The 22,898-nt window shown below is 38.1% G+C and overlaps 1 protein-coding gene across 3 annotated transcripts in view; it reads right to left on the bottom strand.

The window, feature by feature from the left end:
* palld.S (palladin, cytoskeletal associated protein S homeolog) overlaps positions 1–22,898 on the bottom strand; it is a 201,256-nt gene that overhangs the window by 75,268 nt on the left and 103,090 nt on the right. For all 3 annotated transcript variants that reach the window (XM_018243218.2, XM_041579522.1, XM_041579523.1), the window contains one exon: positions 19,551–19,893. In XM_018243218.2, the coding sequence (XP_018098707.1) occupies positions 19,551–19,893 (343 nt within the window). The remainder of the gene's footprint in view (positions 1–19,550; positions 19,894–22,898) is intronic.

The raw sequence follows: 22,898 nt of genomic DNA on the forward strand, positions 1-22,898 counted from the left end.
GGTTCCCAAACTGTAGAGAGGGAGTCACTTAGGAGCTGTAATCTTGTCCTGCACAACAGCCGTGAACAGTGACCCAGAGCAATAATGCACGCTACAGATCAAACAACGTTTGTTGATTTTTTTGCAAACTGTTAACATGTATCTGATCTGTTTACTTGACTACTAAGAACACACAATTACTGAATAGACATGCAGAAGTAACATGTGGCCAAAAGCTCAGATATGTTAACATTAGCCTGTTTCATCCTTCAGCTATTCTGTAAATCATAACAGTGTTTAAAGCAGTTTACTTAATGGAAAAAACATAAAAAAAAGAGCAATTTGTATATGAAGTTTTGCTCTCTTGCCTTTGTTGCCTGCACAGGGCCAAGAAGATCTGTCCTTTAGATTGTAAGCTCTTGTGAGCAGGCCCCTCTGATATATAACCTTTGTTACTGAAATTATTATAGGGAGACTGTTTGTTATAAATCATTGTAACTTTGTAACTTGCTGACACTATGAATAATGGATGACAATGATTTCCTGAAGCACATCTGTATTTTTGCATGAACTGGTTTACAAAATAAAGAGTGACCGGCAAAGACTTGGGCACCAATTTACAAACTGGAATCACAGCGAGGGATGAGTCATTTTATTATTTATAACTTAGACTCTATGCATGATGGTTTTGCATGTTAAACAGCTGGCAACGATAGCTGGACTTGCGGTTTTGGGCTGGCTAGCCAAGAATACTTAAAAAAAACAGACTTCAAAAAGATGATGGCACAACTTTTTATAACCAAGGGTACAATTTCACAGGAATCTACTGCTAAATGCACAATAAAAAATATTGCATCACATTAAATATTCAGGTAAATAAACCTCTATATACCGAATAACTTGTTCCTACATTTTACTTAACACTATCAGGAGATCAGGTGGTTGCAATCAAAAAAGGAAATATTTTCCCTTTATTTGTGATGACATATAGATTAAAAAAATACTAGGGTCCAAGCCAGGAGGCTCAGTCCACTGTAAACTATGATTCTTATGGGGCAAGCTGCATTAATTTTGCTGTTAAGATAAGAGTAGTGTCCTTGTACCTGACCCGTTGGTATTTACAGTCAATTGTTGTGATGTAGGCTACTGTATTTAATTTATTTATTTATGCGCAAGTTCAACTGCTTGCCTGTTTCATCCATGTAACTGTTATTGCTTACTTCTGTAAGCCCTTTGCAGGTCCCTGCTGGTGCTCCAAGGGGTTACAGTCTGAATAACAGACAGGATACAGCATATAAACAGCAGCAGAAAATGTTTTCAAGTAGCCTATATATACATACATACTTGGGCTTTTTACTTTAATTGAAAACTATCACAATAGGGTTGCAACCTGTTCAGGAGATGTCCACAAGTTTTACCTCCTGTCCAGGTTTTCTATCTAACTGTAGCAGGGCTGTTCAGGCGGCAGCAAGTGGCTAGTTACAAGGGGTGGCAAAAAGCCCCTGAACTGCAAGTATGGTAGCTCCACTGAGAACATAAGCAACCCCAATACTACCTCCCTACCACCATCATCACCCTCATTGTTACTGGCGGTGCGCAGGGAAACAGATTTTATTTGCCGAGTTTCACCATAAAAATGACTCCCATATAGACTCCAATGGGAGCAAAAAATTACGCGCGTCAGAAAAATATAAAAAAAAAATCTGTTGCCGCTAGATTTTAATTTAATGCATTGCACCAAATTTTCACAGATGGTGAATTTTTGGTTTAAAGAAAAGAGTCCAATTCACCCATCCCTAATATTGTGCTTGCCACATACTTAACCAACAGATGATAGCCTTAATCACCTGACAGCAAATTACACAGGTTCTAACTGTAAGAGGAAAAAGTATGGGAGTAAAAGACAGAGTACTATCCGTTCATTGGCTGATATCACCTAACAGAGGGAAAACTTTAGTACTTAAATGTCACCTTTTCATTTTAAAACATTTGATTAAGTGCAGTCGATGGGTAGGGTTGCCACCTGGCCGGTGAAAATGATGGTTGATCCCAATGTTTTTAATAGGGAAAAAAAATAAATATATAGGAAGGCCGGTATTTTTTCTATGGGGGGGTGGTAATGCAAGAGCTTTCTGGATAACAGGCTTCCAGGTAAGGGATCCCATGGAGAACTGAAACAGTGCTGAAGCTCTGTTCAACGGGTTGTTCACCTTTAAATGATACTACACGTTCCAATAAAAATCATAGGAACGTGTCAGTATCAAGTAAATGCTGCACCCGTAATCATTCCTCTCAAAGCCCCCCCCCCCCCGCAAACCCGATTTCACCCGACCCGCTGAAAGACCTTCTGAACCGTTTCAGTGACGCTGGGCTGGGGGCGGCACGATCCTTCCATAGGCTGATTAAGAATGAAAACAGGAATTACGGAGGGGCTTTTCGGGGAACGGTTAGGGGTGCAGCATTTACTTTATACTGACACATTCCTAAGATTTTTATAGGAATGTGTCAGTATCGCTTCAAATTAACTTTCAGTATGATGTAGAGAGTGATATCCTGAGACAATTTGTAATTGATTTTTATTTTTTATTATTTGTAGTTTTCGACTTATTTAGCTTTTTATTTACAGCTCTCCAGTTTGCAATTTCAGCAATCTGATTGCTAGGGCCCAAATTGCCCAAGCAAGGAAATCATTCTATAAAAATTAGAGTCTATGGAGTCTATGCGATATGGTCTTGCTGTAGTTTTCCAGATAGCGGACCCGATTCCTGTACATTGTAAAAGTGGTATGTGCGGGTGTAGGGTTGCCCTTCTTTTATGCTGTGTTCCTTTGTTACAAACTATAGTATTTCCATTAAAATGTGAACAGTGCCAAGGACCCCCAGCATCTGTTCACTGCTTCCCAACTGTCCTGTTCATATTTGGGTTGGACAATCCCAACTTTGTCCTGAGGAAGGGTAACACTTTCTGGTACTGAATTATTATATTAAAATTGGCATACTGGGGCAGATATGTTGCTGTGAGCTTATGTCATATCCACAATTGAATTAACATAATGTAATAAGATATTATGTTCTTTTTTTGTAGTTATGCATCATAAAGATTTTGCGTACATGCATAATTAAAGGGGTGGTTCACCTTTAAGGTAACTTTTATTATGTTATAGAATGGCCAATTCTAAGCAACGTTTCAATTGTTTTTCATTATTTATTTTTTATTTTTATAGTTATTTGCCTTTTTTTTCTGACTCTTTGCAGCTTTCAATGGGCGTTGCTGACCCCTTCTAAAAAACAAATGCTCTGTAAGGATACAAATGTTTTGTTATTGTTACTTTTTATTACTGACCCCTCTATTCAGGCCTCCCCTATTCATATTCCAATCTCTTATTCAAATCAATGCATGGTTACTAGGGTAAAGACCATGTGTACTGCCAAACAGATTCCCCTGTAAATCCACACAGGTATTACCAAATAAACAATTACAGCCTTTATTGGGCACCCCTAGGAACTTTTTCAAGTTTGTGTTGCTCCCCAACACTTTTCATATTAAATGTGACTCACAAGTAAAAAAACATTTGGGGGCCCCTGATCTAACTGCTTAAATGCTACATGGAACATTGTGATTGCGCAAACATTGGGCTTGCAGGTAGACAAACAGCACTCAGCATCAATTCACAGGGAGCCTGCAAGCAAGATGTAGGCCCAGATATCAACCCTATGTAACTTGTAGCCCTCCAAGTGATTTATGGACCCCAGAATGCTCAAGGGTAGGGTTAGAGTCATTTGTATGACTTCATTACTTTAAGTCATACTTGCATCATACTTCTATTTCTAAACGTCCTTGGTATGGCAGTGAAGTATGATGAAATTAGTAAATATGAATATGGGGGAATCCTTACTGAAAAAACAAAGCATGGCCTGTTGAAACTCAATGATAGTTTCTATTCAAATTTTGTTTTCCTTTATCTTCTTGGTTTATCTTAAGAGTAAAACAATAATGTGCTGGACCTCAGCCAAGTAAAGGGGATTATATCCCCCAAAGGGATAATCAACGTTGGGGTCATAATGCTAAGTAAAACAAATAGTGGGCAGTCAGCCAGATCTTCAAGAGTAGAAAAAAAACCCGTTTCACTTCTTTGTTTCAGAAACAAGGTCTCGGCAATTCCAGGATGCATAATGTTGCATGATCAAGTGGTCTGAAAGATTGTTTTGATAGAGCAATTTATATTTTTCACATAATACAGAGCTCTTTCTAGCCATAAACTCCACTTGATTAAGCACGCTGAGGTTTTACATTGCATTTGGCACTAGCTGTAATTAGGCTGCTTTGTGGTGGACGAAATAGCATCATTAGCATTGGGATATTTGTGTGTAAGTAAATTAGTATTGTCACTTTGGAAATGAAGATCATAAACTAACTGAAGAGTGATGGATTCCATTAAGAACAGCTAATTAAACAGAATCCCGAACACGGGTGACAATGTACAGTGGTGTGAAAAACTATTTGCCCCCTTCCTGATTTCTTATTCTTTTGCATGTTTGTCACACTTAAATGTTTCTGCTCATCAAAAACCGTTAACTATTAGTCAAAGATAACATAATTGAACACAAAATGCAGTTTTTAAATGAAGGTTTACGTTATTAAGGGAGAAAAAAAACTCCAAATCTACATGGGCCTGTGTGAAAAAGTGATTGCCCCCCTTGTTAAAAAATAACTTAACTGTGGTTTATCACACCTGAGTTCAATTTCTGTACTCACCCCCAGGCCTGATTACTGCCACACCTGTTTCAATCAAGAAATCACTTAAATAGTGACACAGAGAAGTAGACCAAAAGCACCTCAAAAGCTAGACATCATGCCAAGATCCAAAGAAATTCAGGAACAAATGAGAACAAAAGTAATTGAGATCTATCAGTCTGGTAAAGGTTATAAAGCCATTTCTAAAGCTTTGGGACTCCAGCGAACCACAGTGAGAGCCATTATCCACAAATGGCAAAAACATGGAACAGTGGTGAACCTTCCCAGGAGTGGCCGGCCGACCAAAATTACCCCAAGAGCGCAGAGACAACTCATCCGAGAGGCCACAAAAGACCCCAGGACAACATCTAAAGAACTGCAGGCCTCACTTGCCTCAATTAAGGTCAGTGTTCACGACTCCACCATAAGAAAGAGACTGGGAAAAAACGGCCTGCATGGCACATTTCCAAGGTGCAAACCACTTTTAAGCAAAAAGAACATTAAGGCTCGTCTCAATTTTGCTAAAAAACATCTCAATGATTGCCAAGACTTTTGGGAAAATACCTTGTGGACCGACGAGACAAAAGTTGAACTTTTTGGAAGGTGCGCGTCCCGTTACATCTGGCGTAAAAGTAACACAGCATAACACAGAGCAGAAGGGATATTCAATGAAGGGGAACAGAACACCTAAGTGGATAAAAAAATGACTGGGAGAAATGAAGAATAGAAAAGGTGGGTAAAGAACAAAGTGGATGATGGTACAAATGCAGTGGCGATCCTAGAGGGGGGCGGGCCCTGGTGCGTGACGCGCAGCCGGGCCCCACCCCCCCTCTGTTCGGCCGCATATGCCGCCATTCTCAGTGGCGAACGGACTGCCGGGGGGCCCTGAGGGGGTGCGGGCCCTGGCCCGCTCACACCCCCTGCTACCCCGGTAGTTCCGCCACTGTACAAATGGAGAGTAAGTAGAATATAGGAAGAATGGAGAAGAAGAGATCATTGGATAATTTCCATAGATTCTTAAAGTGGCCATAGACACACAGATCCTATCGTACGAATCTAGGATTCGTACGATTTTCGGATCGTGTGTGGTGTGTGCCGACATCTTTTGTCCGGCGGAGATTGGTCGTTTGGTCCCAACCGATCCCGCCGGAGCCCACGGCACATCGTAATCGGATCGTTCGGCCGAACAATCAGATTACCCCCGATATAGCCATGTTTGTTAATGGAATATCGGGGAAAGATCCGCTCGTTTGGCGATGTTGCCAAACGAGCGGATCTTTGCATCTATAGCCACCTTTAGTTTCAATTCCATTCGAAGAATGTGACTTGTGTTAAAGTGATACTGACACTAAAAAACTACTTTTTAAAATATGAATTTACATTTAAAGTTACCTATAGGTCATGTTGATCATGTTGAGAGGTTTTTGAAATTAATTGTTAATTGAATTTCCTACACCTGACTGTTTTGCCAACCTGACTGTCCCATCTCAGCCTGTCAGTTAAAGTTTCTAATGCTAACGGACTCCTGCTGCAGAAGTATGGCAGCCCCCTCCTAGACAAACACAGGAATTCAGATAAGCAATATAAAAGCATTGAGCAAATACTGTATGGCAAAATTATAAGTAGCATGGAAGGCCAATATTAAGATAGATGTAAAAAAGGTATATTTTTTGGTGTCAGTATCTCTTTAAAGTGTAATTGAAGGTAATGGTTTGTGTCCTGGAACCATAATAATTCTCTTTATAACTTGTCATAACCTGCCTATTGACCTTACACTGGCCCCACATGTACCATTTACTTTCCTAATCCTTTGGGTATAATGACTGGATATTGCGTGATTTGGCTATAAATACAGATAACAAACAAGGGAAAGTTGTGCTCACCAATAATTTTTAAAAGATTAAAGGAGAAGGAAAGGCTTAGTACACTTGGGGGTGCCAATTGTTAGGCACCACCAAGTGATTATATTGACTTACCTGAAACCCCAGGCCGGTGCTCCTATCAGCAGAAAACTGCACTGGACCGGGGTTATAATAATGAGCACCACGGAGTGATCTTCTTCAGTCTTCCTCTGTCTTTGCTCAACTACGGATGCACAGTAGAACGAAAAGCTGAACTGTAACTAAAAAGTATATCAAAGTCATCACTGGTCTGGCCAGTCCTACACTGAACTTTTATCTGATTCATTAACAATTCTCCTGCTTTATTATACATTTTACATCGGGATTATGTTTTACCTGCAACTTGCTTTGCTTTCAAGGTTAAAACTCCCAAACATGGTTGCCCTTTTATTGGCCCCACTGCACCACTGGCATCACCTGACTATAGTTGGAAAGAGAGGGAGTTACAACAAAGGAGCTGCTCCTGTATAAACTATAACAAACAAGGGAAAGTTTATGGTTACCATCAGGTGATCCCAGTGATGGCCAATAAAAGGGCAACCATGTTCGCAAGTAAGTTGCAGGTAAAACTTAGTCCCTATGTAATAAAGCAGTAGAATTCTTAATGAATCAGATAAAAGTTCAGTGTAGGACTGGTCAGACCGGGGATGACTTTGACGTAGTTGGCCATATAAATATATTGCAATATATGGACAAACAATCCCTGTTTAAAGGAGAGGGCATTTTTAGTAGCTTAAGGCACAAATGTCTCAATGTTTTAAACATATTGATAATCAGGCCCGGATTTGTGGCAAGGCATGCCACCCAGCCACTCTATGGGGAGCACTGGGGACGTGTAGAATACAGATAACCAACTCTCACTGATACAACTATTTGGAATGCAAGATAAATAATCACATAGGTCATCACTGCTGCTTCTGACTGGCTGTTTCCCACAAGATCATAGCGGTCATCAGATAAAAAGATTTTTCAATCCTGATCGGCTTGCGAGTAAGTTTTTCTCAGTGATATGTGACAGGGGTCAGATGTTCTTCTTAACATCTATCAGTCTCTTATCTACAAATTTGACTTACTTTAATAACGTCTCAACACTGAACTGTATGTGCGTTATAAAATGCATCTTTCTATTCTCTAGTTAAATCATTAACAAATCTGCCCAATTATCTTGATAATTTGTAAGGTGCTAACTATCTTGCTCAAGTTTATAATTGTACAATCTAACCCTCTATGTGTACAGCCAAATGGGCCGGAGCTTGTTTTTTTATTCAGATGGTCAGCTATAAAAGTGCCAAGCAAACTGTATGAAACCTGCCTATGACAAGAAAAAAAGATTTAGTCAGTGCTAAATGCTGCCAGAAAGGTTGTGATATGTGAGAACAAATCTTTGTATGAAATATTAGGCATAGGGTTACACCCTGAACAATTAAACAAAGGGGTGGGGGTAATCAAAAGCAAAGCCCTAGTTCAGCAATTATATCAGATAAAACACAATCCGAAAGCCATTCTGACAATTTCAGGCAGGAAATTTGTGAAAACTAACACCCAGGCCTGCATATTTGTGCATAATTGTCAGAATTCTTCCAATGCAGATTAAGGAAATAAACACAGCATTGTTTTGGCAACTGGATTCAAAGCCTGCCAAATAATAATTATAAGAAAGAAAAATGGAAAACACATTATGTTTATGCTTATTGGAAATGTACAAATGTGCAATGTTTCAATTGAAGGCACAGCATATGCTCATTAATTTACACTTCAAAATCAGTCACAGACTCACTAAATCAGGAATGACCAGATTTGAATCATGTAGCTACTACCTTGATAAATTGTATCTACCACTGCAACAGTGTTATCACAATTTACTGTATCATATGGGTACCACTCAATTTAATATATTGGTTGTGCTAAATATTCATTTAAGCTCTAATATGTATTAAGTTTTTTTTAAGGGTGAAATATCTTTTTAGGCAGACTGGGCAATTTCAAATGTTTTTGTTTAGCTCCATAGGAGGAGGACAAAATACTTGAAACCATCACACTTTTAAAGTGAAAAACTGAACTGCAGATATAAAGTTCAGCATTAACCACAAGTATCATCATTTTCCATCCAAGGTTTAACAGCAAATCTAAAAGAATACATCTTTAAATTCTGTAAAAACTAGGGATGCACCGAAACCAGGATTCGGCCTTTTTCTGCAGGATTCGGATTTGGCCAAATCCTTCTGCCTCGCCGAACTGAATCCTAATTAGCATATGCAAATTAGGGGCAGGGGAAATCATGTGACTTTTTGTCACAAAACAAGGAAGTAAAAAAAGTTTTCCCTTTCCCACCCCTAATTTGCATATGCTTATTAGGATTCGGATTCGGTTCAGTATCTGAACGTCTGACCTGTCACCTTTAGGCAATGTTTCTCAAGCTTCAACTCACTTGTATACGGAAAAAAAAATAGTATTTTAATTGGAGTATGGGGAAATAATTTACCCCTGCCAGAAATTATAAAGATATCAGAAGTCACTAAATAGTTTGATTACCTTATTAAAGCACAGGGCCATAGGCAGAGTGTTCGTGGAATTCCAACATGACTCGTAATTGCCTGATATTTTACAATAGGGATCATATGTCATATGTGTGTGTGTTATGGTAAAAGCTAGTTAATCTATAAACATATTAAAAATTCAGTAAAACAAGCTTGTCTACTAAGTATTCTACTCTATGCAAACGATTCACAATAAGAAATGTCTAGTTTTGTTTATAAAGTGGCAAGTAGGCAAGGCTCCATTTACTTCTCCCAGGCAATGAAATTATTTACATACAACTTCTGCCCGATGAAATTACAGTATAGATGCAGTTTCCCTGGCCATAATTGAAGATGGCACCCCCTAGCTATTGGGAATATGTAAATCCAATAGCTATTCTATCTCAATAAATCTCTCCAGTTCTGTCTCTTGATTATGAATTTTATTAGATAATTAAACAAAAGTGTGTTCAGGCTATTTACCTTTTACAGTACAACCTACCCCAATAGACCTTGCTCACGAGCAGTAACCCATATCAACCAATAGACTCTCTGCTTTTGAACAGGTGACCAGAAATTTCTACCTTCTGCTTGGTTGCTATGGGTTACTGCTCCTGGGCAAACTTAGTGCCTTTTTTCATAACCCCCAGTCTATACTGTGCTATGGTAATACACTCACACCTAGAGCAGCAACCCCTATGGCTCGGTTCTATTGCCTGCAGAGCTTGCACTGTTGTTGTCATGTGTGGACAACAAAGCAATGCCTTGCTGTTATATAAATCCATAAGATAAGTCCAATATCCCTTTCAGAGACAAGGACTAAGAAGATGTTGAAGGCAACAGAATAAAGGGTTGTTTAAAAGCTACTGGGATTTCTCAAGACGACACATTATTCATTAACATAAACAAGGATAGTCTCTGGTAACTTCTCAATACTAGTTTGTTTAAATGCTGTCATTTCTTCCATTTTTGGTATCGTTGAAAAATGTCTACAGTTGGGTTTCAAAGAGTGGCCTTAAAGGATCAGGAGTACAATGTGCCTCAGCTAACTATAGTCTCTCCATCGAAAATCAACAATCTGCCTCAAACCAGGGAGAGAGCAATGTTAATCAGAACCAGTTGGCAATAACCATAACTATAACAGAACGGGTATTTCTTTAATATATTGATTTCTAAAACAAAAAGAAAAAAAATATTTAATTGGTTCTGAAAGATTGTTGTTAATTAAACAACAGAATTAGATGGAAAACAGATGTTGGGGAACAAATGCTAAACAGATTATAGGGGCAGGCAGCTTCCTTGTTTCTGAGTTTTCTGACTTGCTGAAAGACTGTGCTGCATTGAATTAAATAGGCTGTAATTTAGTGCAGCTGGAAAGCTGGTATATTATGAAAATATAGTGGTAATAATAGCCTCTGGGAAGGGACTGTGGCATAGCAGGTATAGTAGGGAGAGATGGTGCCTATAGTAACAGTGGGATAATAGTCTCTGGGAAGGGAGTGTGACTGTGGGATAGCAGGTATAGTAGGGAGAGATGGTGCCTATAGTAACAGTGGATAATAGTCTCTGGGAAAGCACTGTGGGTGTGGGATAGCAGGTATAGAAGGGAGAGATGGTGCCTATAGTAACAGTGGATAATAGTCTCTGGGAAGGGAGTGTGACTGTGGGATAGTAGGTATAGTAGGGAGAGATGGTGCTTATAGTAACAGTGGGATAATAGTCTCTGGGAAGGGAGTGTGACTGTGGGATAGCAGGTATAGTAGGGAGAGATGGTGCCTATAGTAACAGTGGATAATAGTCTCTGGGAAAGCACTGTGGGTGTGGGATAGCAGGTATAGTAGGGAGAGATGGTGCCTATAGTAACAGTGGATAATAGTCTCTGGGAAGGGAGTGTGGCTGTGGGATACAGTGGCGGAACTACCGGGGGAGAAGGGGGTGCGAGCAGGCCAGGGCCCCCCGGCAGTCCGTTCGCCACTGAAAATGCGGCCGTACGGAGGGGGCGGGGCCCAGCTGCGCGTCACGCACCAGGGCCTGCCCCCCTCTAGGATCGCTACTGGTGGGATAGCAGGTATAGTAGGGAGAGATGGTGCCTATAGTAACAGTAAACAGTAACAGTAAAAGACAGTATGGGGCAGATTTGCATAGGGTCGAATATCGAGGGTTAATTAACCCTCGATATTCGACTGCTGAAGGTAAATCCTTCGACTTCGAATATCGAAGTTGAAGGATTTACCGCAATTAGTTCGATCGAACGATTCGAAGGATTTTAATCCATCGATCGAACGATTTTTCTTCGTTGCACCTCGGAAGGTTTTACTTGCCGAAGTAGGGGGGTCGAAGTTTTTTTTAAAGAGACAGTACTTTGATAAGATAAGATCTAGAAAAAATGTGACTTGTTTTGATTGTCACACAAAAATTTTTTCGAGTTTGACGCCGAAAACCCCCAAAAAATGGAGTTTTTGCAAAGAAACTCATTTTGTGAGGGTTAACACATCTTCAAATGGTTAAGAGGACATCTGCCATTGAGTTTTAATTCTTAAATTGCGTCTTTATTTACCGTTTTTTTTCCTGAAAATGCGTGGAAGAAAATTAGACATTAGTGAGATAAATCATTCATCTCATTATGAAAACTGCAGATTTAAAAAACGTAAGGCAAGAACATTTGGATTTACCATCTAAAGACTACACAAAACATAAAAGTCCTATGAGTTATGAAATAATACGTCTTTGAGAACTGAAAAAATAAAGATGACTGGATATGAAAAATATGTATGCCATAGTGTAATACTGTTTCAGTGCTTCCCCGCAGGACATATTTTCACAGATGTCCCATATTAAATACAAAGTATGAATACCCAGATGTGTTTTAAAATATAAAAAATAGATTAAATGGTTCATGTTGTCAAGGGGAAGCGATTTGTAAAGTGCAAAAACATAACAGCAGAGCACAATGTCGTTTGGCCAACTTTAGCCACATTCAGTACTTGTACTTTGTATAATCGTGCTCATATGCACAACCTTACTTGTACATCACTAATGTGCATACGTGGGGGTGTAGCAAGGCACTCTTTAAAGGAAAACTATACCCCCCAAATAATGTAGATCTGCTTTGTGTAAATAAACCATTTTCAAAATAATGTACTTTTTAAGTAGTATGTGCCATTAGGTCATTCTAAATAGAAAATTGCTATTTTAAGAAATAAGGACAGAACCCTGGGATCCAATGATTCATGGTGAACACAAACAAACCAAGGCACACTTAGGGGCAGATTTATCAAAGGTCGAGGTGAATTTTCGAATGAAACAAAATGTGAATTACGAGCAATTTTTTGTGCACTTCGATTAGGGAATAGTCCAATTCGATTTGAATTTGAAAAAAAATCGAAAATTTGAATATCGAAATGTATCATGTAAAGTCTCTTTAAAAATTCTATTTGGGGTCGATTGGTGGACTTTGAAAAATCAAAGGTTTTTTTGGGAAAATGAATGCGCTATTCCTTCGAGTCGTACGATTCGAATACGAACGAATACGGACCTATTTGATCGAAAACGGCCCTATTCAACCAGAAAAAATATATCAACTTAATTTTGGTTGGTCTTTTTGAATTCAAATTTTGAATTTTTTTCTATTTGAAATTCCACTCTTGATAATTATGCCCCTTATTTATCAAAGTATTTATCTCAATATTTTCTGCTAGAGACTCTGATCAAATCTGCTTGGGTTTTTTACGCTTATTTATTATGACATTTAACCTAAAATTTGCTATGCGGGAAAAAAATCATGATTTTTTCTAAATTTTTCATCCGTTTTTTCATCTGATTTTCACAATATTTTCGCATTTTTCATGTGATTTTTTCCGATTTTTGCCGGAAACCCAGCGCACATCAAAAAATCATTGGGACTTCTCCCACTAACTTTTATGCAACCTCGACAGGTCTGAGATGCTGGATTTTCAGATTCAGAATTTTCCTTTCTTGAGATTAATTAATAAATTCGGAAATAGTCTGACTTTATTAAAAAAAATTACGAAGTTTTCATGATTTTTGCATTTTGCATTTTGCGTTCAGTAAATAACCCGCTTAGAGTACGTTAGGTGACAAAATTCTGTCTTTTACTCCCGATCTTCTTTCTGTTCCAGTTAAAGCTGCAGTCTTTCTGGCCAGTTGATTTCTGAGGCAGCACAGAGAATATCGTAAAATAGGAAAAGAAGTAAAAGGGCAATATTTACTTAAATATATATATATATCAAGTTTGATAAGATTCTTTAATATGCCACTTAATATGATACAGTATAAACTGCTTAGGTATTCATTTTGGGGGGTATAGTTTTCCTTTAAGTCCAGGGTTCTCTTGCGCTTTGGGTGCGGAGCTTCTTGAGTAAGATAGGGTAGGACAATGTGATTAGACAATGGTATTCTAGTAATATTAAATATATTGTTCTTACAAACAGGGCCGGCCTTAGGCCAATTGGACCAATTGGGCCCAATTGGGCCCCGCACCTCTGGGGGGCCCCGCACCACAGGGCAGCACAGATAATATTTCCCTCAGCACATGATGCTGCCTGGCCTGCCCCCAACTTTGAGAGTCCAGCCCATCCCCAAATCCATAGGTCTAGCCTGCCCCCAACTCTCATAGGCCCAGCTTTCCTCCAACCTTGATAGGCCCTGCCTGCCCCCAATCCAACCAAGCCTGCTCCCAAGCTGAATCGGCCCAGCCCCAAACTAATTGGCCCAGTCCACTCTCCTATTTCCTCCCTCTCTCTCTTACCCTGTGTGCCCCTATTATGTTACCTTGTCTGCCCCTTTCCTTTCTATTTTGTGCCTGTATGCCCTTATTTTCCTAAATACTTGGTGTGTCAGTAGCCAGCAACACTTTGTCTAGGGGCCCCGCCAACATGGTCCCAATTGGGCCCCACATTTGATAGGACCAGCCCTGCTTACAAACCAGTACATTTTCAATGTTTTAGTTAGAAGGAAACTATTTGTGATTGGCACAAAAATTTTTGCTATTGAAGTATAATATTTGAAAGAACAGTCCTGATGGCTTTGCTTGGATGTGAAATGGATTAAGTAAGGACTGTGCCAAGCAAAGCCTGTAGGCTAAAGGAGCCATATTTTTACCCAAGGTTTGTAGAGTTGTATTACTGGCTCTTGGCAGTGTTATTATGCATATAGTACAACATTATACTTAAGCCCATGCTTTTTCACAATGACACGGATGAATCCAGTATCTTCGCTGACCATCCTCTTTGTTTGGGAGGGTGTTAATGTTACACTGCGTAACATAACTAAGCAGTAAGATTATATCAAGGGTAACATAAATTCTCCTTCAAAATGTTTCTAATTGAAAAACCAACATAATTATAGCTCCGTCTGTACACAATACATTTACATGGTTCTGATTCTAATTATTTCTCTCTATGGGGTTGCTTCAGAAACATCCTGCTTACAGTTCACAATCTACAAAAACAACGGTTGAATTCAACACTGAGTAAGGATTTTCTGAGAGTTTTTATTGTCTTTAGTTTTTTTAATTGCTGGATAAAAATGTATGTATCAAAAGTACTAATTTCAAAGTATTCAAAGAAAGCGTAAAAACTCATCCGAATCCTTGTTAACTCAAGGAATCCAAGGAACAACCCTTCCCACTCTGCTCTAAGGTTTAGATGTGTGTGTGTGTAAGGGCCAGAAAGGGATCTCTTTTAAATGAAATAAATTAAGAACCTAATGTCACTTTACGTTAGCTTCTGTAGAGGTGATCCTGTATCAGAATACAGTTTTAGGCTTGCCACTTTTGTACTGTGTAGCCACAAGATTCCTTACCATCGCCTCCCATAGCCAAAAGGATCATACAGTAAATTAGCAGTCTAATGGCTGGTGTGGCATCACATCATTGAGTGCATGGCCATATGAATGTGGCCTTACATTTTTAATTTTAGCCAGAACAGACGTATAGCAGCCAAACCATTCCTCTGTGCTAAGCTCAGATGTAAGAGCTAGTACAGGTACGGGATTCGTTATCCTGAAACTCGCTATCCAGAAAAGTCAGAATTACGGGAAGGCCATCTCCCATAGACTCCATTATAAACAAAGAAGAATTCATAAAAATGTTTTCCTTTTATTCTATGATAATAAAACTGTACCATGTACTTGATCTCAACAAAGTTTTATCAAATCCTTACTGGAGGCAGAACAATCCTATTGTGGTTATTTAATGTTTAAATAATATTTTAGATCCATATACAGAAAGATACGTTATTCGGAAAACCCTAGGTCCCAAACATTCTGAATAGCAGGTCTCTTACTTGCAGTCCTTTAAAAAGCATCATTCTGAATTGATAAGAAGAATGTCATTAAATGTAAGGGCAGTAGGGAGGGATTTCTCGACAACATAATTTACTGCTGATAGTCTTACTTCTAAAAATACTAAGGGGGTTATTTATCAAAGTCCGAATTTATCTCAATATTTTCTGCTACAAACTCCGATCAAATCCGCTCTGGTTTTTTGCGCTTATTTATTAAATTCTCCTGAAAATTTGCTTTGTGGGTAAAAATAAGATTTTCACGATTTTTTTTTGTTTTTTTCCTCCGATTTTCAAGTTTTTTTCAGAATTTTCGGGTGTAAACTTTGGAGTATTGCACGAAACCCAGCGCACAAAAAATCATTGGGACTTCTCCCATCGACTTATATGCAACCTCGACAGGTCTGAGACGCCGGATTTTCCGATTCAGACATTTCCATCTTCGGGGTTTAAAATATTCCGATGATGAAAATTCATGATTTTTTTAAAAGTCTGATTTGATACCAAAAAAAAACCACGAATTTTTCAAGATTTTTGCATTTGGAGTTTATTAAATAACCCCCTAAAAGTGCCACTGAATATACATACAGCTGCGCAAGGAGCATATTTAGAAAAGTCTGAACTTAATATTCAACTTCCATTTGTAAAGGTTGTGGGTGCACTATTTATACATGTGCACCTTAACGGAACTGGCAAAAAGCAAGTAATCGTGTTAATAAATGCATCTTACTTTCAGGGTTGAGTTTATTCCAATTTAGTATTTACTCTGTGATAGCATATGTAATGATCGCTACAGTATGCACTGCTGGTTTACATGTGTATACCCGTGTGTGAATGTGTGTAGTTTTGTGTGTCTGTTATTGAAAGTTTGGATCACAAGCCAATCAGTGTTTGGCTAAAAGACAACTTTGTCCTGAACTTTTCAAAAAATAAATGTAAATAAATGGGGATTGCTTTAACATTCCTTTTTTTACTTCCTAACCACTTCATAGCATAAGCACATTTTTGTATAAAAACATCAGGATTTGTATTTGTACAACAATAAGCCAAGTCTGTGATGATATATTCCAAATACTGAAATCTGGTTATTTCATGAGTAGTATTGGCAGCTGTTTGGGCTTGGCATCAAATTGTGTGGTTTAGAGTTAAGGCACTCGGATAGTTCCGTGACTTTTTAATGTACAACTTCTGATTTATTTTCTAGTTTGAGTAATGTCTGTTTTAGAAGAGTTATGCAGCTTTCTATTCTGCAGGATATTTCAGCTATGTGATAAGTGTTCCTCATTTTGTTACTATTTTAAACCACTTTGCTTAAATTTAAAACACAAATTATTTACAGCCTGTAAATGAAAAAATGATTGTAATTGAGGTACTTATTATTTGATCTTTTTTTAAGATGATGAAAATTATAATAAAAAAGAAATTGCTTTTTAGAGGGGCTGTTCAGCTTCCAAACCCTTTTTTCAATTGAGCTATTTTCAGATTGTTCATCAGAAATAAATACTTTTTAGAAAAATTCATACTTTTTTCCCCAAAATCTAAGTTTAAAGTTTAATGTCCCTGTCTCTGGTGTTTGAGTCTGGCAGCTCAGTAATCCAGGCGCAGATTCTTAACTGTAACAATTTTGCAACATTTAGTTGATACATTTCTCAGCAGCATCTCTGGAGTATTAGTAACTATTGTATCAATTCAAACAAATGCCTTTTAATGAAACTCATGGATTCTGCTCAGCAGGAAAAAAAAAACAAGAAACCTAATCAACTAAATGTATCAATTTAGAACAGTTTAGAGGGTCGGCGACCCCCCTCCAAGAGCTGCTTTAGAAGGTGAAAAATTTGACTTTACACTTTAATATTAGAAGAACGGTCATACATAGAAAAACAGAAGGAAATTGTTATTTCTGTTGAACTGTCTGAAAACAACTGAACTGCAAAAAGTGTTGGAAGGTGAACCCCTTTAAGAATGCACATTTATCAAAGCTAGGTAACAGATGAGCTATAGGATTAGTATAGGAACGTCTACAATTTGCTTGGTAGACCTTAATTTGTCTGTCAACTATTGGTTATTGGAAGGTGGTACTTTAAGCACAACAATTAAAGGAAAACTATACCCCCAAAATGAATACTTAAGCAACAGATAGTTTATATCAAATTAAATGACATATTTAAGAATTTTACCAAACTGGAATATATATTTACATAAATATTGCCCTTTTACATCTCTTGCCTTGAACCACCATTTCATGACTCTATCTGTGCTGCCTCAGAGATCACCTGACCAGAAATACTACAACACTAACTGTAACAGGAAGAAGTGAGGAAGCAAAAGGTAGAACTCTGTCTGTTAATTGGCTCATGTGACCTTACATGTGGTTTGTATGTGTGCACAGTGAATCTTACGATCTCAGGGGGCGGCCCTTATTTTTTAAAATGGCAATTTTCTATTTATGATTACCCAATGGCACATACTAGTAAAAAAGTATATTATTATGATAATGGTTCATTTACATGAAGCAGGGTTTTACACATGAGCGGTTTTTCTCAGTATCTTTTAATAGAGACCTACATTGTTTGGGGCGTATAGTTTTCCTTTAAGGTTGCCACCTTTTCATAGAGAGGAAACAGACAGGGGGCGGATTACTTTGGGGGCGGGGCAAATTACATTAGAGGTGGGGCTGTGATGTTGGAGGGCATGGCCAGTGACATCAGGGGAGGGCTGATCATGTAGGGGGTGGGTCTGATGGCGTGGCAATCAGTGATTGGCTGATCACCATATCATTAACTTCAATGTCTATTCAGATTCCTTGTATATCAATATTTGAATGGGAGTCCACATCTGATCTCTATATATCCTCCATTAAGCTGAAGGGACTTGCCCCAGTTCCATAGACAATCAGCGTACAAAAAGTTTATATCAAAAGATATACGTCCCAAGGCTTTTCAATAGTTAAAACAAAAATATTTATTTAGGTTACATTAAAATTGCGATACATATTGACCCCACATGGTCCACCTTACGCGTTTCGTACCCTCCGGAACTTCATATGAGGGTACGAAACACGTAAGGTGGACCATGTGGGGTCAGTATGTATCTCAATTTTAATGTAACTTAAATAAATATTTTTGTTTTAACTTATGAAAAGCCTTGGGACGTATATCTTTTGATATAAACTTTTTGTATTCAGATTCCTTTCCAAAAACCAGGCTGTGAAATTCTGACAGTTGGCAACCCTAACAACAATAGTCTGATAATATTGCCCACTGGGCATGCATATTGTGTGCGGTGTATAGTGAACTACAGCCAACCAACAGTAAGCCTGATGTGCTTAACATTCTCATGCCAAGTTAGGCATGGTTAATGTTACATGGAGCAGAAAATGTTCAGTGATTATTTTCTTTTGAGAAGCTTCCAACACTAATGGCATAGGTCAAATTGTTTAACAGTAAACTGTTCAACAACCCTTCAGCCACTCACTGCCATGTGTATTCGGTTTTGCTTACTGTATATGTTCACTTTCATATTTCCAATGTAAATGTATTAAACAAAGCTGATGGAGGTAGAATAGTCCACTGGGTTCAGCCAGCTAAATCTTGAAGGCTTCCATGGTACTAGGTGGGTCAAAATGTAGATGGTCATATTGCACTGATCTGCTTTTCATAGATTTCAGCTGGAACACAGAACTTGTGTGAGTGCAAGCACAAAGACTGCAAGTTCACACCACACTTGGTGGTACATGGGCATCCATTTTTGGGGGTTTCCCACACAGTTTTGCTTTCAGAGCTCAACATAAGATCAGAGTCTGTTGTTCAAACTGCCAATACCTCCATTAGCTCAGGCAATAAATCATTAACTAATGTAGAGACAACAGCATCAACACCATTTGTTCAAGATCACTGTCAAGTATGCGATCAAACTTTATATAATCTGATGTTTGGGTGAAAAACCCGAACTTCATGGGATTTGGCCTCTGTGTGTTTAGCTGTAGAGGCTTTTATATACTGCATCTCGTGGTGCCCTATTCCCTGTACATTCAATATTGTCATCCCCCTCATTGAGTCTGATATATATCACTATAAGAAGAAATTACAACAGAAAAAAAGCAACTAAATAAAACTTACAGTTTTGGCTTTACAGGGACTGGTGGTGGCTCCTTGACTGGTGAATATGTGCATGGAGAAGTGACAGGAATAGATTTGCTGTCAACATTATTGCTGTCACCGTTAACTCCATTATTGCCATTTACACCGTTGCTATTGTTTTCCACTGGATAGAACTGGAAGTGACTTCTTGCTATGTTGGACTTTGAGTCTGTTTGGCTTGTCTGAAAACACTCAGAATTCTTTTTGGATGACATTTCAAGACAACTACTGTCAGGAACAGCAGAAAGCAGTGACGGCTTCTGGGAATCGTAACCACTAATTTCTTCACTTGACACATCATTTCTAGTGTGTGTATTGTTTTCTAAGAAAAGAAAAGACCACAGGAACCACAATAAGTAAAAACAGTATATGCATAAATGCTAATCTTGCTTTAATATGGAATAATCTGTTATATCTTTCATATAGGTATGAAACAACACTCAATGACACACTGGCAGGACAGCATTTAGGTGCAGCAGACCCCTGACTGTACTCATTGCCTTCTGCATTGTGTTTGATATATATGGAGCAGGAAGCAAAATATGAAGACCGTGTGCAGAGAAAATCCAAAACTGCCATAATGAGCTGCCATACTGCTTAAAAGGGCCATATTCACCAATGTTCTGCATGGGGCTTTTACAGAAATATGAAAAAAAAAATCATTGCTTCATAGATTTCTTTTTCAAATTTCAATGTTTTTGTGACATCCTATTATAAATAAAAATAGAGTATTTTGTTTCCTTTTTATACTGAATTTAAAGTTATATTCCATGCTCCCAAAATATCTTTAGAATTTAGTTATTACAGATACAGGTATGGGACCTGTTATCCAGAATGCTCGGGACCTGGGGCTTTCCAAATAACAGATCTTTCTGTAATATATGGATCTTCATACCTTAAGTCTACTAGAAAATCATGAATGCATTAAATAAGCACAATGAGCTGGTTCCGTTATTAATAAGGATTAATTATATCTTAGTTTGGATCAAGTACAAGGTACTGTTATTATTACAGAGAAAAAGCAAATCGGCTTTAAAAATTTGGATTATTTGGATAAAATGGAGTCTATGGGAGATGGCCTTTCTGTAATTTGGAACTTTCTGGATTATATAAGTAATATATATGAAGCAAACGAACATTGGGTTCTGATTTCCGTATATGGGCTTCCAGACAGATGGGACTGATAGTTTCCACATGGACAGTACAACTGATAACCATTAATCACACAAGGTTATGGCGCTCCATTAGCTATTGCTGCAAACACTGCTGTTTATTAATCACATGGCTGACATCAATGGTATTGAAAGTTAAATAAACACTGCACCCTATTCTTCCTGGATTATATTTCATATCCTGTTTGCTATACCCTTTGTTCTTTTTGGGATTTTGTTTTTTTCATTTATATTTATAACTTTTTGTTTTATGTATTTTTAGATGGCAACTTTGACTATTAGTCAACAAATATGGGTAGGTAGGAGCACTACTCACACTTTTCTGGTGTTGTTATACACAGTGGTGCTAACTTTGACTATTATCCATACAGAATTATTACTTCCCTTCCCCTTATTATTTTAGTAGGTAAGAAAGATCACTAACTCAGACACCTCTGCCTGGGAAAGCCATCATCAAGGGCCTTTCTCCATTACTTCCCTTTTGTAACATCTCAGACCATCCATCAACCAACAGAACCATGACAATTGAAAGATTTGAATGGCTAGCTGTATAAATAATCATAATCATAATGAAGTGCTAACACAATAGCGATATGGAAAAGGTATCAACCTTCTCAGCTGTGAACTGTCAGCTTTAGTGCTTTAGGGGGAATGTGTCAAAAGATTAAGATTCATAACATGAATGAAAATTATGCAGTGTTTTCTAAAGTTAAAGTTTATACAGCCGTTAAGATTTTTGTCCATACTTCCTGGTTACACTGTGTCTGCCATCACAATCTTTATGCCGCAAGTTTGTATAAACGCAATAAATGTTTAAAAGCAATATATATATATATATATATATATATATATATATATATATATACAGCAAGAAAGATCCGCACTCACAGGACTTAGGCAAAGAATAAAAAGTTTTATTTTAACATACGAGCCTAACTTTTCGGCCTCCTCCTTTCTCAAAGTGGACTATATATATATATATATATATATATATATATATATATATATATATATTTACACACATATGGTCTAAGCTAACCATTTACAAAATTGCATTTTGTATAGGTTTTGTGGAAAGCAGGGCAATGATCATGCAGGATGAATTTTTTTGGAAAGTCACGCAAAGGGTTTTATTTTTATGTATCCACTAAGGTTACTGTTCTATGGATATTTACTTTAAAGCAATAACGACATGTTCCTATAAAAATCATAGCAACATGTCCATATCAAGGAGGTGCTGCACACCGAATATTTTCTTCTAAAAGCCCCCCCTCAAATCCTCCCATTACCTTTGTGAAGCCGACCCTCTGACACTGCTAACGGATATTCTGCGTTGTTTCAGTGATGCTGGGCTCTGGGTGCAGTGATCCTTCCATAGGCTGAAGTCCTGTTTTAATTTGTAATTAGCCTAAGGAAGGATTGCGCCGCCTCCAGCCCAGCGTCACTGAAACAACGCAGAAGATCCATTAGCAGTGTCGGAGGGTAGGCTTAAAGGACAAGGAAAGTCTAAAACAGAATAATGCTAGAAATGCTGTATTTTGTATACTAAACATAAGCATTACAATTACTGCACCACAAAGCCTAATCAAACAAATGATTTATGCTTTCAAAGTTGGCCACAGGGGGCTGTCATCTTGTAACTATGTTAAACATCTTTGCCTGACCCTGACCCTGCACATGCTCAGTGTGGTCTGGGCTGCTCAGGGATCATCACAAACAAAGCTGATTGAATTCTGCATGGCTGGTAAGTAAGGTGGGGGCTCCCCCTGCTGTTCATAAGTATGATTGTTTCCCTGCTCAGCAGTTAGGGACCATCTGACAATTCCTATCCACAGCAGTAAATGAAGGGAGAATTTCGCTGCATACAGTCAGGTTTCTTATCAAAACGGTACACATTTTTTAATTAAAGTATATTGGAGATAGGTTTCTATTTCATTAAAGAAAGTAAAATTGGGATTTTATTTTTTTTGCCTTTCCTTATCCTTTAAAGGAGAAGGAAAGGTTAAAACTAAGTAAGCCTTATCAGAAAGGTCCACCTAAATATATCAGTAAACCATCAAAGTAATGTTGCTCTGAGTCCTCTGTCAAAAGAAACAGCAGCTGCTATCCTAAACAAACAAAGAGAGTTTCTAGAGCTGTTTACTCAGCTTTGGTA

The sequence above is a fragment of the Xenopus laevis genome, chromosome 1S (genome assembly GCF_017654675.1).
Source record: "Xenopus laevis strain J_2021 chromosome 1S, Xenopus_laevis_v10.1, whole genome shotgun sequence".
NCBI classification, from domain to species: Eukaryota; Metazoa; Chordata; class Amphibia; order Anura; family Pipidae; genus Xenopus; species Xenopus laevis.